General features: G+C 31.2%; 3 protein-coding genes across 4 annotated transcripts; 1 reads left to right on the top strand and 2 right to left on the bottom strand.

Annotated features, from left to right (window-relative positions):
- Window positions 1-35: 35 nt before the first annotated feature.
- LOC133319705 (uncharacterized) lies at window positions 36-1,047 on the bottom strand. The gene is made up of 4 exons (XM_061524957.1): window positions 704-1,047; window positions 414-531; window positions 139-296; window positions 36-39 (listed from the first exon to the last, which is right to left on the bottom strand). The coding sequence occupies exons 1-4, from the start codon at window positions 889-891 to the stop codon at window positions 36-38; spliced, it is 468 nt and encodes a 155-aa protein (XP_061380941.1). The 5' UTR covers window positions 892-1,047.
- A 4,915-nt stretch (window positions 1,048-5,962) lies between these two features.
- LOC116774471 (uncharacterized) lies at window positions 5,963-7,548 on the top strand. 2 transcript variants are annotated; one of them, XM_061524931.1, is made up of 4 exons: window positions 5,963-6,050; window positions 6,116-6,181; window positions 6,623-6,793; window positions 7,121-7,548. In XM_061524931.1, the coding sequence occupies exons 2-4, from the start codon at window positions 6,121-6,123 to the stop codon at window positions 7,333-7,335; spliced, it is 447 nt and encodes a 148-aa protein (XP_061380915.1). In that variant the 5' UTR covers window positions 5,963-6,050; window positions 6,116-6,120; the 3' UTR covers window positions 7,336-7,548. The 2 variants fall into 2 exon arrangements, with proteins under 2 accessions (XP_061380915.1, XP_032523100.2); XM_032667209.2 differs by having other exon boundaries at window positions 5,970-6,181.
- A 3,441-nt stretch (window positions 7,549-10,989) lies between these two features.
- On the bottom strand, window positions 10,990-14,341 carry LOC116774351 (CAPA peptides). The gene is made up of 4 exons (XM_032667058.2): window positions 14,273-14,341; window positions 12,657-12,764; window positions 12,097-12,282; window positions 10,990-11,554 (listed from the first exon to the last, which is right to left on the bottom strand). The coding sequence occupies exons 1-4, from the start codon at window positions 14,337-14,339 to the stop codon at window positions 11,469-11,471; spliced, it is 447 nt and encodes a 148-aa protein (XP_032522949.1). The 5' UTR covers window positions 14,340-14,341; the 3' UTR covers window positions 10,990-11,468.

Below are 14,341 nucleotides of genomic sequence, written 5' to 3' on the forward strand. Positions count from 1 at the left end.
TTTAAAATAAGACGTGTTTTTTGCATCCTGCTGGTTCAACTAAAATGAAACATGAAATCATTTAGGCCGGTACGTTTAAGCAAGTAACAACATGTTTTATACGTGTGTTTAAAATCTTAGTGCAAATTTCCAACTCACATTCCATTTAACGGCAGGCCATTGAATGTGTAACAAAGACCATAGTCCGTGAAGATAGGTTTCAGCAATTTTTCACAACAGTCTATTTTCAATGTTTCAATCTCATATTCTGACCGCCAGTGACATACTTTCACGATTTCCGTGCAAGTCGGAGAAGCCTAAAAATGATTGATTTGAAAACTACACTATAAAACTATATTTATTTAGAATAAGTAAATAATGGCTAGCCCATAGAATAAAAGTAGTCTCAGATTTTGCTTTAACATATATATTACCTTTATGATGAAGTCTTGCAGTTTAATGTTTTCTGCTACTGTCAAGGGTCGGTTTAACTCGAATTTTGATTCCGGATTCATTTGTGGACAAACTAAGGAAGCGAAGAAACGTTCAGTACTGTAACAAAGTATGTTTTGATTTAATATGATTTTCAATACATTTTATGTAGTACTGTAAAAATATAATAATTATATCCTAACAGTACGTTAGTTAACAAGTATTTCTAAACAGCCGAACACAGAACTAAATATAAATACAGATTAGTATCTAAAATAAAATAAAAGCTCACTTTTTCAAGTTAGTTACGTTAGCATACGAAGATTTCATGTGTAAATGTGGGCACAGTACTACACTAGGGAAGGGAACGGCCCAAATTGGTGTTGGCAACGAGTCGATGACGTTGACGAACGGCGTGGAGGTCCACTTGGAGACCAGTTGGATGATATTCATCGCGCAGATACTGATACTGAGAACCATAATAATGATCCAAGTGACACGCTCCTTGAAGCTAAATGAGGGCTCGAAGATATATCTGAAATGATTCTCAAATACCTTCAGGACACAAATTAATTAAATATGTGGCCGTAGTAGGAGTAAATATGAATTCGACAGTAAGATATTTGGTTTGTTTCTTTGTTTTTATTATATATTAAGGATTAAAAAAGAGGATATTTGAACATAAAAAGTAATTTTCAATAAGGTAAATCTAAAGAAATGAATGGAAGGAAAATAAATTAAAAATATTAAGGCAACAATTTATCAAATCTATTTGAATCTATAGTCGTGGTGGCCTGGAGGTTAAAGGCCCGCCTCTCATACGTGAGGGCGCGGGTTCGAAACTTGGCAAGTACCAATGTGATCTTTTCCGAGTCATATGTACTTTCTAAGACTATTTAGACACCACTGACGGACGCTGAAGGAAAACATCGTGAGGAAACCTGGTCTTATAAATTCAAATTAGAAGATTGAAATCGCCAATCCGCTTTGAGCAAGCGTGGTGATTAATGCTCTAACCTTCGCCAAGCGAGAAGTGGCCTTTGCTTAGCAGTGGGCTCCGATAGGCTGATGATGATATGAAAAAAACGTCTTCGTTCCGATAATCACTTAATTTTATACATTTAGTGGGCATTCAAACAATAGATCAGCGCTTCACCAACACGCTATGTTTACAAGAATGTTAGGTAACATTAGACAAATAAGTTAGTTTGTTATTGAAATGTATTTAATTACAGAATAACGTAACCGTCCTAACCAATAATACTAGCTGCCTAACCCGGCTTTGCTCGTGTTTAATTAAGAAAAAATTAAATCCTCCTTTATAGTTCAATGAGCTAAGGAAGAGGACTGATTATTATATACTTTGATACTCTCAATCAATCTATTAAATAAATATGCATTACAAATGTGTTCCGAACTTCCTACCTATAAACATGGTGATCATAAATTAATTGATACTAGAAAACAGAAGAGTCATAGAGCTGAGGTAATTGAGAATTTGTCGCAATAAATTTTCATTTGGGTATATAGAGAAACCAAAGGCCAAGGCGTTTGATACTGAATTAGGAGGTAAAACATTGTTATCTAACTTGTATATTAGATGAAACGTTATGTAATCTTTGACGCATAAAACCAGATAACGCTCCCTTAACTTTCTTAATCATTCAAACTTACTTGACTCCGTGTAGAGAGCCCTCATAAAGGAATTGTTTAAATCCTTTCAACACTTGTCCCAGCCACAGTTTCACGAACAATGTACAACCAACGCTTTCTCTTCTATTGATATTTTTCGTTTTGAGTACCTCAGGACTGATATACTTGTAGTCCTTTACGTAAAAATCTCCATAGTACTGATTGTTTCCGATTACGTCCCTCTTGTTTTTAGATCTGAACTTAAAATTTTCCATTTTCATACAAAGTCTGAAAGCATCTTTTTCTCTATGTTTCAGCGTTTAAATTGTGTTCGTAAGCAGCGTCTATGGCAAAACTAAGTATGCACTTTCACTAATTGTTGGCGATGCAACCCTATTTATTGATGCTCTTGTAATTAGTAGATGTCGAAGTTTATTGCACACGTTTTTAAAAGTTGTAATATCTTTAATTAGAGAAGACTTGTTATCATTGGATAGTCACAATAGAGGGTTATTTATTTAAATAAGAAATTAACTTAGAAAAGACATAGGATTTCAAATTCACACTCATTTTTTGAAAAGATTTGATTTTTTTAGGCAACAGTATCTGTAAAGTGGAGTCTTTGGTCCTAGTTTCCTTCTTCTTTCTTCCTAAGAATTTCGGGTTATATAGAGCGAAAACCAGGTCGAAGCCTACTGAACTATATTTTTTCATTTGTTGTGTCATTTCCGGGACTATGGAAATATTCACTTTGACTTTGTTACAATTTTTCATCTAGAGATTTTGGGACAGACATAATACGAAGTAAATATTACACGGCTTCTGGAATGATAAGATCAGTTTTGTGGTAACTGCAAATTGCACTTAACTGTATTGGTGCAATTAAATAGATAGCAATTAGTTCCTTAATAAAATGCTATAAGGTAAAAAGGGTTGTTAAATATAACTTTTATTTTAACTAAACCACGAGCTGTGTTATGCGCAGGTCCTTGTTCTGGTAGCGTACATTCATTCTTGGAATACTGAACAATAAGGAAATCTGCCTGCCTATAAATTACTTCCGGTTTATAGATGTTTTTGATCAACAAATATTTATCCATCCAACCTTAGCCATTTATAATTTACGCTAAAAGATGATAGTAAGAGAAGGATAATAGAAAGACTTATGTTGTTTTAGATTTCTAATATATTAGAACATATTATATATTTTTAACATATTGATTATGATATGAGTTTAGTCTTAGACTATATCTTTGTCTTTACCTGACAGTCACAAAGACGTCTCACAAAAAGACGGGAAGGAAATACATCAAAATAATTTAACACTAATTAATTTATCCTTACGTGCAGAAAAATACAGATTTTTTGCTGTTTTAACTTAATTAATAATCTAGTAAAAGATATGACGTAAACAAAAGTAGGGAAATTTACGAATAGAATCACACATGTATGGGTCGTTTTTAGGTATTCTAAGGACAGTGAGATCTAAGATTTTCGCGAGTATTCATTTAAATGAAACTAGTATTATTCGAATTTACTACGCGGATTTTATTATTTAAAAACTACATAATCCCGACGTTTCGGTTACTTTGCAGCAACCGTGAACACGGGCAGACGAGGTGCTGCAAAGTAACCGAAACGTCGGGATTATGTTGTTTTTAAATAATAAAATCCGCGTAGTAAATCCGAATAATACTAGTTTCATTTCAATTCTAAGGATAGGTTTCAAATGTTAACCTAATGCCTCAATATAGGTTTTGTTTTCACCATACTTACCCATACGTCATTGGAGACTTTCTGTACACATTAACGAAAATAATTAGAGTCGAAATCGCACTGTGAACGCCACGTTACGTAATTTCTAAACGATTTAAAATAATATTAGTATTATAAACATATATTTCTCTTTATTTTAATTTAATTTTTTTATCTTATCCAATTCATCCTATATTTTTTGCTTCAAGTATCAAAACCATTCAACTCGTTGTCCGAAGCCATAAAAAATAGCACGGTGTCGAATTACAGGACCAAAGGCTTAACAAAGAGGATTTTAAATAGTTGTATTTTATAAAAATATTTTATTTCATAAACAGAAACATAAATATTATTTTATATAAGTAAAAAAATCTGTTTTATAAGTCTAAAATATTTAAAATATAAACTATTTATAAGATTTATGTTTCTTGTAGAATCTCCTCATTTAAAAAGGTCAATAAAAATGATGTCGATCTTTCGAGTCCTTAACGAATTAAAAATTACTATAATGTTGTAAATTCTCTCATAGTTTTGTATTCGTGTCACAAAAAAATAATAATTACTTACGAATTTTCCAAGTACTTTTTAATCACTAAAGTTTTTTTTACTCAAATACTTTTGGGATTATCTAAAAAACTCATTTTAGACTAAAATTAATTACAAACATATAACAGCCGTGATGAGATTATATGAATTGTAAGTGAAATTTTAATTCGCTGAAATAAATTTCGACGAAACAAATTATGCAAAATTGAAATACAATTTAAAAATTTTGTTTAGAGAAAGATTAGAAAATTAGATAGACGTGGAAGGTAAAAAATGTACTTTCATATAGGTAATACATATAAAAAATTTATTTATGGAAAAGCGGTTTTTTGGAACGCAATAAAATCTCTTGTGATGTCACATGTTTAGTTCAGGTCGGTGTAGAATTTTTGAATTTCAATCAATAAATAAATTAAAATTTTGTTTAAACAGCCAAAGTCAAATACGTTTTATATAAAACTAAGCTTCCCTGGTTTTAAACTAACAACATTCCAACCACACATTTCATACGATAATATTTTTACTAGTAAATTTAACGACATTTACAAGCTGTTACAGATAGTTCTTTGTTTAAAGGTCACTGTGGTCAGTACGTTTGATAACGAAATTGTATCTACTATAATATAGCGTGAATCTTCATATAAGTATTAATAATAATAATGATTACAAATGTTTCAAAATAAGGAAGTTTACGATTGATGATTTAAAACAGAAGAGAAGCTTGTGACGTCACAGGACAACGCTCGCTGAATTTGTTCGTACTTTCTTGATATCTTTTAATTTTTACTAGATGATATAAATATAAAATATCTCAAATCAATAACCAAAAATATCAGCGATGTAAAATTCATATATGTATATTAAAAATGTACAAAGAAACTTCGAGCCTACGACTTCCGGAGTACTTCAACAATTCGATATAGTGAATAAATAATAATCTAGGATCTATATAATACGTATGATTTATAGGTCTTAAGAACAACTATGAATAGAATAGATTTAAAACTTATTATTAAAATTTATAAAGTTTTTTTGAGATATGAACACGTTTAGTATATCATTCTTAAAAGGTATCTTATACTTGTTGGACATGCCAATACCTGCCAGTACTTGAAGCGAAGTGTACTGTGACGTCAAACTGTGGTCACGTGACGTAATTTTAAAAAAACAAAATGGATTCTCCATATTTGCTGTGACATCTTAAGTAAGCGTATAATGTTTGAAACATATCACTTGATATCCAAATAATATTTTATGTTATTTAATCAAATTTATCAAAGGTCTCATTATTTTTGTTATTGTTGAATATTAAATTAGACATGTTTAATAAATTGAAGCGCCTTTATTCGTATGGTCACTCCACATATTTTTTTTAACTCAGAAATAAATAATGACGTCGCATAATTTTTTATAAATCAAATAATCGATAATAATATTTCATAGAAAAAACCTTTGATGATCAAAATAGGTTTGCAGCTTGATAAAAAAAAATACGTCGTTATTATAATATAATTAAATGATATTTGAATAAAATAAGCGATCATTATAAAACTAAATAAGTATTATGTAAAGTATCAAGATCTCACAGTCGCGCTATTTTCTAATATCATTAAACGAGCCACGATACCCATTGTTACGCGACTTCCTCCGTCGATACACGCCGAACTCATTTTATTAGCCATTAGCGCCAAAAAGCGAAATAAAAAGTATTAGATAGATTTTTAATATAATATAATCAAGTGTTATAATATTACTATTATTTACGTTTTAGATTCCATGATGTCACCGTTAGCTAAAGCCCTTTGCTGTATGATTTTTCTATCGCTGGTCTGTAAATGTGAGTATCCGTTTTCAAATATACAATTAAATCGTCCAAGCTTCCACGGATAATAACTGTTATCAACATCCTTATTATCTTTTTTCAAAATATCACTATCATAAAAAAATTAAAGATAAAATAGTGAACAAATATACGCAAACAAAACAACTTGATGTTTCTCGTAAGACAGAAATTAAGTATAGAAGAATGAGAAATAAGAATAGAAGTTTAAGTAAATGATGACTATTAAATGTCTATTCATATATTAAATTTATGGCCTTTATCTTTGCAAATTTCAAATGTAAAGTCCAGTGTAAACGAGAGGGAATATGAAATTTTTGTCCCCAAAAAAACACATGTTATTTTTTTGGTTACATCACTTTTATTGTTGTGAAATGTACCATTAATTTTGATCACCGTTCGTTCTTCGAGTGCCTAATCCGCAGGCTTTCATTCCAGCGTTCAGCATCCATTGCTATTACTGCAACAGTGCCAACAACACAGCCTGCTTGGATGTTAAGCAATATGATGATGAAGTGCGCTCGAGGATTATACCCATCGTTCACTGCGAGTCCGCCATACCGAGCCCGGTTGCTATGAATTTTTTCTGCAGAAAGATCGTTCAGACGAGTAAGGGAATAAATATATTCATAAACTAGTAAAAGCTGTACGTGTATATGTCGAACTTGATTTTTCGCAGAAGTATTTCTTGTTGTGTGAAGATTCTATAAGTTTGGCAAATGTGATTTTTTTTTATTATTTTACAACTATATTAATACGACGTTTCGTTTCCTTTACAGCGACCGTGATGACGGGCAGACGAGATGAAAGTGCCCGTTATCGCGGTTGCTGCAAAGAAACCGACAGGTCGGGATTATGTATATATAAAATAATGAAAAACGCGTTGCAATATAGGGAAGTTTTAGTGTCATATCATAGGCAAATGTGACTTTGCAGTATATCACACTTATCGCGAATCGGAGGTTCGTGTGACTCGCGGTTGCGGCTGGGTTCCTCATCACAAGGAGTGTTACAAGGACGACAACAGCGATCACCTGGGCACCGTCTGCCAATGCTTCCAAGACCTGTGCAACAGTGGCGACACCGTGGACCCTACCACCGCCACCACATTATTCATAGCCTTCTCTATTTGCTTGTATTTCTTGCGCTGAAATAAACAATGCATTCAACTTTATAGCATTTGTTTGCTAATACATATTTGTATAAGGTTTATAATACAGACGTAAAATTTCTTTATAAACTTTGTAAGACATGATATTGAAAACTATATTTGTATCAACTAACTAGCTTCGACGAGACCACATATTTTATAATGATCGGATCTATTTTGGAATGAATTCAAAAATAAAGAGATAAAAATATAATTCTGTACTTAATTCCACGTGTCAATAAAAGCAGGTCAGCGGGATGCATCATCTGTATCTGGATGTGGATGTGGGCGGTCAGGGAAAGCCCTTTTCAGGTCTCTCGCACACGCCGCTTTATTTGTGTACCGCTTATTTAATTAAGGTAAGGACTTGGCGCCGGTCACAGCGGATTATGATGCTTTTATATAAATAAACATTTATTAATACTTTAAATATGTATTTTAAACTTTTTAATGAATATTCAATCATGATATATCACATTAAATAATGATTTAATTATCTATAGCTCAGTACTCTGCTTATATAGTTTGTGTGAAAAAAATTTTTACTCGTGTATTTCTCAGTATCAGCTTATTTACTCTTTTTTTGAACTTGTGTATGGGATAATGGCAATTGACCATAAGGAAGGAAGGGAGTAGGAAACCTCGATTTAGAAAGCAATATTATTAGACTCAAATAAAGAGATATCTCAATTTGTATAGAAAATTAAGCTTTTCATAGTATTTAAAAAATCCTTCTCGACCATCAAACAGAACGCACCCTATAAATAACAAGGGATAAAAAAATACAGTAAAATATGCGTTCTATACAAAAATAACATTTCTATCTCTATTGACTCCAATTAAATACGGGAAATAAATATCATAAAATGTATGTTTTACACATTTTTTTAACTTTCTAAACGAGATATCTAAATAGAGAGAATTTATCAAGCACTAAAGCTAGTGCAAAATATTTGAAATAGTAAAAAAAATATATAATAATATAGTGATGTAATTTAACTAGTCTTTTTATATCATCTCATTTATTCATCCTCTTAAAAACTCTATTATGAAAGAAACGTTTTTAAAACACATGCTTATAAAAGACGAACTATTAAATATATTTTTCGTATTAACAAAAATATAAAATAATAGCCACGGCCGTCTCGGTCAAGTTGATATTATAAATAAAATTTCGCCAACAATCCAAGCACTGTACTCCAGCGACTAATAGCTAAGTTACGACGGGACTTAATTTGTTTTGAGCTACAGTTATTTGCTCAGCGCCCTCTGGCGGGCTTTATCTGAGTCGTCCTATTTAATACAACACAGAATTAGATTACCCAGAAACTAGTTGTCTTATAATTTCTCTCAAGCGTTCAATTTGCTACATTTAAACCGCGGCTTCGCTAGACAGAATTACAAATGGACCTGATTGTTATTTACGTTGTATAAAACAGTTTAGTTATTTTTACGTTATTGTACAACAAACATGCACATGTATAAGGTTTATGGATTTATAAATTCACTAACTTACATACATCGCTGACGTAATTTCGCTGTGGGTTAATGTAATTATTGACGGTGCATTAAAGCTAATGATGGGAGCGAGAGGTATAACAGCAAATCTCTCTACAACCTACTAAAAGACCTAACCTAGCCAGTCCGGAACTAACATTATTATATTCTTAGAACGTACTTAGAAGGCAGCCCTAGTAGGTTCGTTTCAAATTTTTTCACTGTTGAAACTCCTCTGCAACGCGATGGACCCGGCACCCGCACGGTGAATCCATGGAATGCTGAGAAGTTTCGTCTCATAATAAAACTAGTCTGTTATTGGAATACCACCTTAGGAGCTTAGGACAAGAAGAGCATTGGTATACCTTGTCTTACCTAGACCTTGTCCCATCTAAACCACTCCTAGACTTTTTTCCTTTATCCCTATTTATCCCTAGTTTTCACAGCAGAAATATAATTGAAGATCCAACATCAAATGTGAATTGTAAGAAATGATAATTTATGGTAAGATATATATTTGGTTCGTTTAAAAACAAGTATCATGTACCAATAGAGAAAATACATCACAATGAATTAATTGGTCATATTTTTAAATAGTACCCTAGAATTTAGAATGGGCTACGAAAATTCGTCAATATATAATTATAATTGACGATGTTTTTGTATGTATAAAATTTTTGTCTGTTCTTTCAATTTTTATGATATATTAATATTTATCTCAGTCTTTTAAAAATATCCCAGTAATATCATGTTTATTGCATATCAGCAATTCCATATCATCATCAGCCTATCGGAGGCCACTGCTGAGCAAAGGCTCATACAGAGAAGGTTAGAGAAATAATCACCACGGTTGCTCAAGACGGATTGGGGATTTCAAACTTATAATACAACATTTTAAGCCCAGGTTTCCTCACCTTCAATTAATGAAATTAAATATTGTAATAAATACATAGCTCATCATACGATGAACATATCAAAGATTATTTCATTGAATATGTGACAGCGAGCAGATCCTCGTGGAACCGAAACCAAGACCCTAGTTCCTTAAATGGCCTTGAAGTCTGGGCGTTCAGTACCGATGGCGAAGGACGTGTTTCCATTTTGAAGTAAGATAGTCTTTACTTAAAATGATACTTGTTTATTGCTAACAAATTCTGACAATGAATGTCAAGAATTGTAAAGCAGAGAGCAAAGACTGTGGCTCCTAAGAGCGGCAATGTAGAATGAATTCAGTATGATATGCTTGGACTGTTATATGGTAAGTTCTGTATTACAATTGTGGGTAGTTGAACACAACTAATCACCTGATGTATTACTAAAATTGTTTACATCGACGAAGTGGGTAATACGAAAACAAATATAACGAACGAATAATATTTTATTTTGTATTGATATGACTAGACTCTCAGCGCGACATATATATGCGAAAAGTTGTATTAACGTAATCTGTATGTTAAAATTAAAAAGTTTACTGTCAGCCGTGTAATATTTCCTGTTCTTTAGATTTTATCAATTTGCAAGATGATAATTTATTATCAGTGTAAGTTAAGCGTTAGATGTTAAAAATATAGTTTGCAAGATAAAATTATTTCTATAATAGTATTGATTTATAAAGATAGTCAACTTTTTGTATTCAAACTTTACTTATTGATAGTAATGATATTTTTTTGGATGTATGATGAAATTCTTGTTCTTAAAAAAAATAATAAGTTAGTCAATAAATAAAAAATTCAAATTCGCCACGTTTTATATGTCGAATTTATTAGAAAATTGTGGTTTAGAAAAGTAAATCTACAAATTTTAATCCTAAATTGTCGATGCGTTTTATTTATAAAAAGCTCTAAAATGCATTTTTTTCGCGTCCTATTATTCTAACGTTACATATAATTCTACTCTTATTATAAGTCTTAAAGTTTGTTAGGCTGTATGTATGTATGTTTGTTGCTTTTTATCGGATTTTTTTACAACTTTATGCTAACGTAGATTGGATATTAGATCAAAACAGACATTAATTTATTGTCAAATTTCGTCTAGTCTTTGTAAGTTTTCAAAATTAAGTCGCAACAGTTGTATTCGGAATAGTCACTTGACACAGACAAAACTTTTATCACTCTCCACTACCGGGATATTAAAAGAATAATTCGTTGCATGAATTTATTTAGTTAAATCTATTAATAAATTACATTTAAGAAATAATTTCATATATTAAATGGTGGAAATATTTTTTTGGATTAGAAAAATCCACCCAGCCGTTAAATATTTCCATCAGTTTTATATTGAAAATGAACAGGTAACACTTATTGCGTACAATGGCGGTATTTCAGTTGCCACAGATTATTAATAAAATTGACATAGCAATTTTGGCTAGATATACAAAGAGTTTGGCGATGTCAATCGTTAAATTATATCGAGCTTAGACGAGATTTTTCGAGTGAAAAATAATTTTTTTATTAAAAGGAATAGCAAATAATTTTAATATTTTTCACAATTACGATTTAAGGTGTAAAGTGAGTAACTAAATTTCTCGAAGTAGGTTTTAATAAAACTATAGCTCGTAATAATACTCGTGAAAGCCCAATAATGATTAATTTTTTTTTTTTTTTTATATAATTTAAAGGATTTAACGATTTCATTAAATTAAATTTCTTTGGCGTTTCTTTTCTCGCGCTCGGAGACGTTTTGCTCCAATTGTTCGCCCCTTTCAGCCTCATTGTCCGTCATTTCTGTAATAAAATAATGAATGAGAAACATTTCTATGATGTCTATATTAATTTTAATAAAAAAATTCATATTACACGCTTAAGAGAACATCAAAAAACAATCTCGAACATTGGAAGTATCGCATGTCGTATTACTAGGAGTCAATAAAACAATTAGTGTCGTATTTATAGGCTGTGGTTACACGAGTGGAGCAGGGCGCCTCTTAAACCGGAAGCGTTGTTATAATTCGATAAGAGCGTTGAAAGGTTCAGTGTAGAAGTTAACAGGAAACAGTTAATCATTTGAAACCTAGACGAACATAACCCGTATGCTACGAATATATACATATATTTGTGTGTGTATCTGTTTGGTTGTGTATGTGTGAGTGTGTTATTAACGGTTAATGTAAATTATTATAAGAAAATAAAGTTATTCAAGAAAGTAAAATACATATAAACAATTTAAACAAAAAGATATGACTGTAAAGACCAAGCAGAATGTATTGTTAAGTGATATGATTAGAAAATCAAATAAATTCGTTATTTGACTGAGAATTAAGTGTTACCAATGTCATCGCCATGGTAAGCTCTCCCCAGCCGTGGGCCAAACCACATCCCAACTTCCTTACTTTGAGGTTCAAAGCTCTGTCGTTTTATGTAATGATAAAGATCTTCTAAGGGCATGTCTCGACCGACCCTAGGGAATGCGTACAGCTGACGTTTCGTGGACTCCGGGTCTAAAACTGATGGACCTGAGTAAAAAAATTGTGTATCAACTGATTTTGATTTATTATGTTGTATGCAAATGTTGCCAACATCCCCCAAAAAATAATAGAATTGTCTCTACACTGTTGCCATAATCCCACGAAGAATAATAAAATAAATCTACTAATTTTATCATTCATAACAAACTGTGATGCTATCTAATATACAACCTTACCAAATAAGTAATACGGTTTTAAATTGTGACATTCATATATTTAATTAGATTTCAAATTCTTGGGAATTAAATTTTAGACTTAAGTCCTGCTTAAAAAAATATCCAATGACAATGACAGCGGTGTTTGAAATATTAAAACGAAATTAAAAAAAAAAATTAATAATTTTCTACAGTCCGACGACTTACTGGGCAGTTTTTCCTTGATTGGCAACTGCCAAGTGTGACTGGCGCGGCCAACCCTTGGAAATGGATATAGATTGAGAACCCCATCACGACGCAATTTGGCACTTGTATCTATAATATAAACATCAATCAAATATTCAACCCACGACAAATGAATGAATGAAACGAAAATAATATATGACATGAAACTGAAAGTTTCACACTATGAACTCAACTTGAAACACATCAAACTTTATCTACATGAGTTATATTTGAGATTGTTTATCGTAAAAATCGTCATTGAAACTTATTTCTATCGAGAAAGTTTTTTCCTGATTGGAGTTTTTGATGTATTCACAAATTTATACTTTTTGTCATATTCTCCTACATTTCTATTATAACTTTTCGATACGATATCTATACAATTCTTTTCTTCTTATTTCACGTTGTACCGACCACAATATATCTCTTTAGTCATATTTTTTTCTAATACAAATAGTTGTGACGCGTGTTAAAAGTACCTACAACTTGCATGATGATATCAAAGATTTTTGTGTGTGCTCGTTTGAATGAAATTATTTTCTTCCTATATTGCTACTCGTTTTTATTATTTCACTTACACAATCCGGACGTTTCGGTTCCTTTACAGCAACCGTGATCTTTTTTTTGTTTCGATTTGACTGTAGCTGTTAGCGCTAATGGCTTTGACAGTGTCACCGGGTTTAACCGTGTTGGCGGGTACACAACTGTACAACTTTTGTAATTTGTATAATTTAAAAGTAGAATTAGATATAAGCGTCTGTTTAGAATTAACTTTTTTCTACACGTAATGAATTTTGGTTTCTCGTTATACATTAAACACATTATAAATTAGATTCTTTCAAAATGAAACATCACTGACAAAATACAAAAGCTTCTTTATCATTAATTTTATTTATTTGAATTAATTTATTCTTAATTCGATTTTAAATACTCAAATTAGTTTATTTAAATAATTAAGTGGTTATTTTAGAATATATTTAAGTCATGAAGACGATAGGTCTTATAATATTACCTGTTAAATATTTAAGTATTATTCGAATTGAAGCATAAACAGTGACCAGTACATTTTTTTATTTTATTATATATAGTTTCAAAATGACTAAGAATACTGTATTAATAAGATAATAGTGGTTATATTTACTGCTACTTTAATTGTTTCTTGGCTCAAATTACCATGTGTATTATCTTTGGTTTAACAAAAATTATTAATTGCTGAGATATGTTTAAGATAAGTTAAAAAATATTTTACTAGAGCTGTAACTGATTAACATTTCTAAACGAATCAATATCTATAAAAATTAACGATAAAACACAAATCAATTCGTAACTATTTATATCTAAGCTACAATACAGTAAAAAAATAATTTTCATTCAAGTATCATGAACTCATCATATCTCATATTTTCTCATCGTCTCTGACCATAAGTCATCACAGTGGGTGTAAAATAAATAATAAGTCAAGTTTAAATTTATTTTGTTAATTCAATATATGGCCAATATTTATGGTTATATATTCAAGACGTACTAGATACGTAAATGTTTCTATCTACGTTAAAACAATGTCTGCATCACGTTAACGTTTTTCTGAATGTACTTACGATAGGAGCTTGAGACTACTGAGGTGAAGAAGAAGAGGCAGAGAGATACAACGGCTATGGACTGCATTT

Source organism: Danaus plexippus, chromosome 26 (assembly GCF_018135715.1).
Source record: "Danaus plexippus chromosome 26, MEX_DaPlex, whole genome shotgun sequence".
Classification (NCBI taxonomy): domain Eukaryota; kingdom Metazoa; phylum Arthropoda; class Insecta; order Lepidoptera; family Nymphalidae; genus Danaus; species Danaus plexippus.

Coding starts and splice junctions, on each gene's coding strand:
- LOC133319705 (XM_061524957.1), bottom strand. CDS start 891: ATGGTTCTCAGTATCAGTATCTGCGCGATGAATATCATCCAACTGGTC. Junction 532..703: donor AACGTAACTAACTTGAAAAA/GTGAGCTTTTAT, acceptor ACTTTGTTACAG/TACTGAACGTTTCTTCGCTT. Junction 297..413: donor TGCAAGACTTCATCATAAAG/GTAATATATATG, acceptor AATCATTTTTAG/GCTTCTCCGACTTGCACGGA.
- LOC116774471 (XM_061524931.1), top strand. CDS start 6,121: ATGATGTCACCGTTAGCTAAAGCCCTTTGCTGTATGATTTTTCTATCG. Junction 6,182..6,622: donor TCTATCGCTGGTCTGTAAAT/GTGAGTATCCGT, acceptor CTTTCATTCCAG/CGTTCAGCATCCATTGCTAT. Junction 6,794..7,120: donor CAGAAAGATCGTTCAGACGA/GTAAGGGAATAA, acceptor GTGACTTTGCAG/TATATCACACTTATCGCGAA.
- LOC116774351 (XM_032667058.2), bottom strand. CDS start 14,339: ATGCAGTCCATAGCCGTTGTATCTCTCTGCCTCTTCTTCTTCACCTCA. Junction 12,765..14,272: donor AGTAGTCTCAAGCTCCTATC/GTAAGTACATTC, acceptor TTTATATTATAG/ATACAAGTGCCAAATTGCGT. Junction 11,555..12,096: donor TTACCATGGCGATGACATTG/GTAACACTTAAT, acceptor ATTTTATTACAG/AAATGACGGACAATGAGGCT.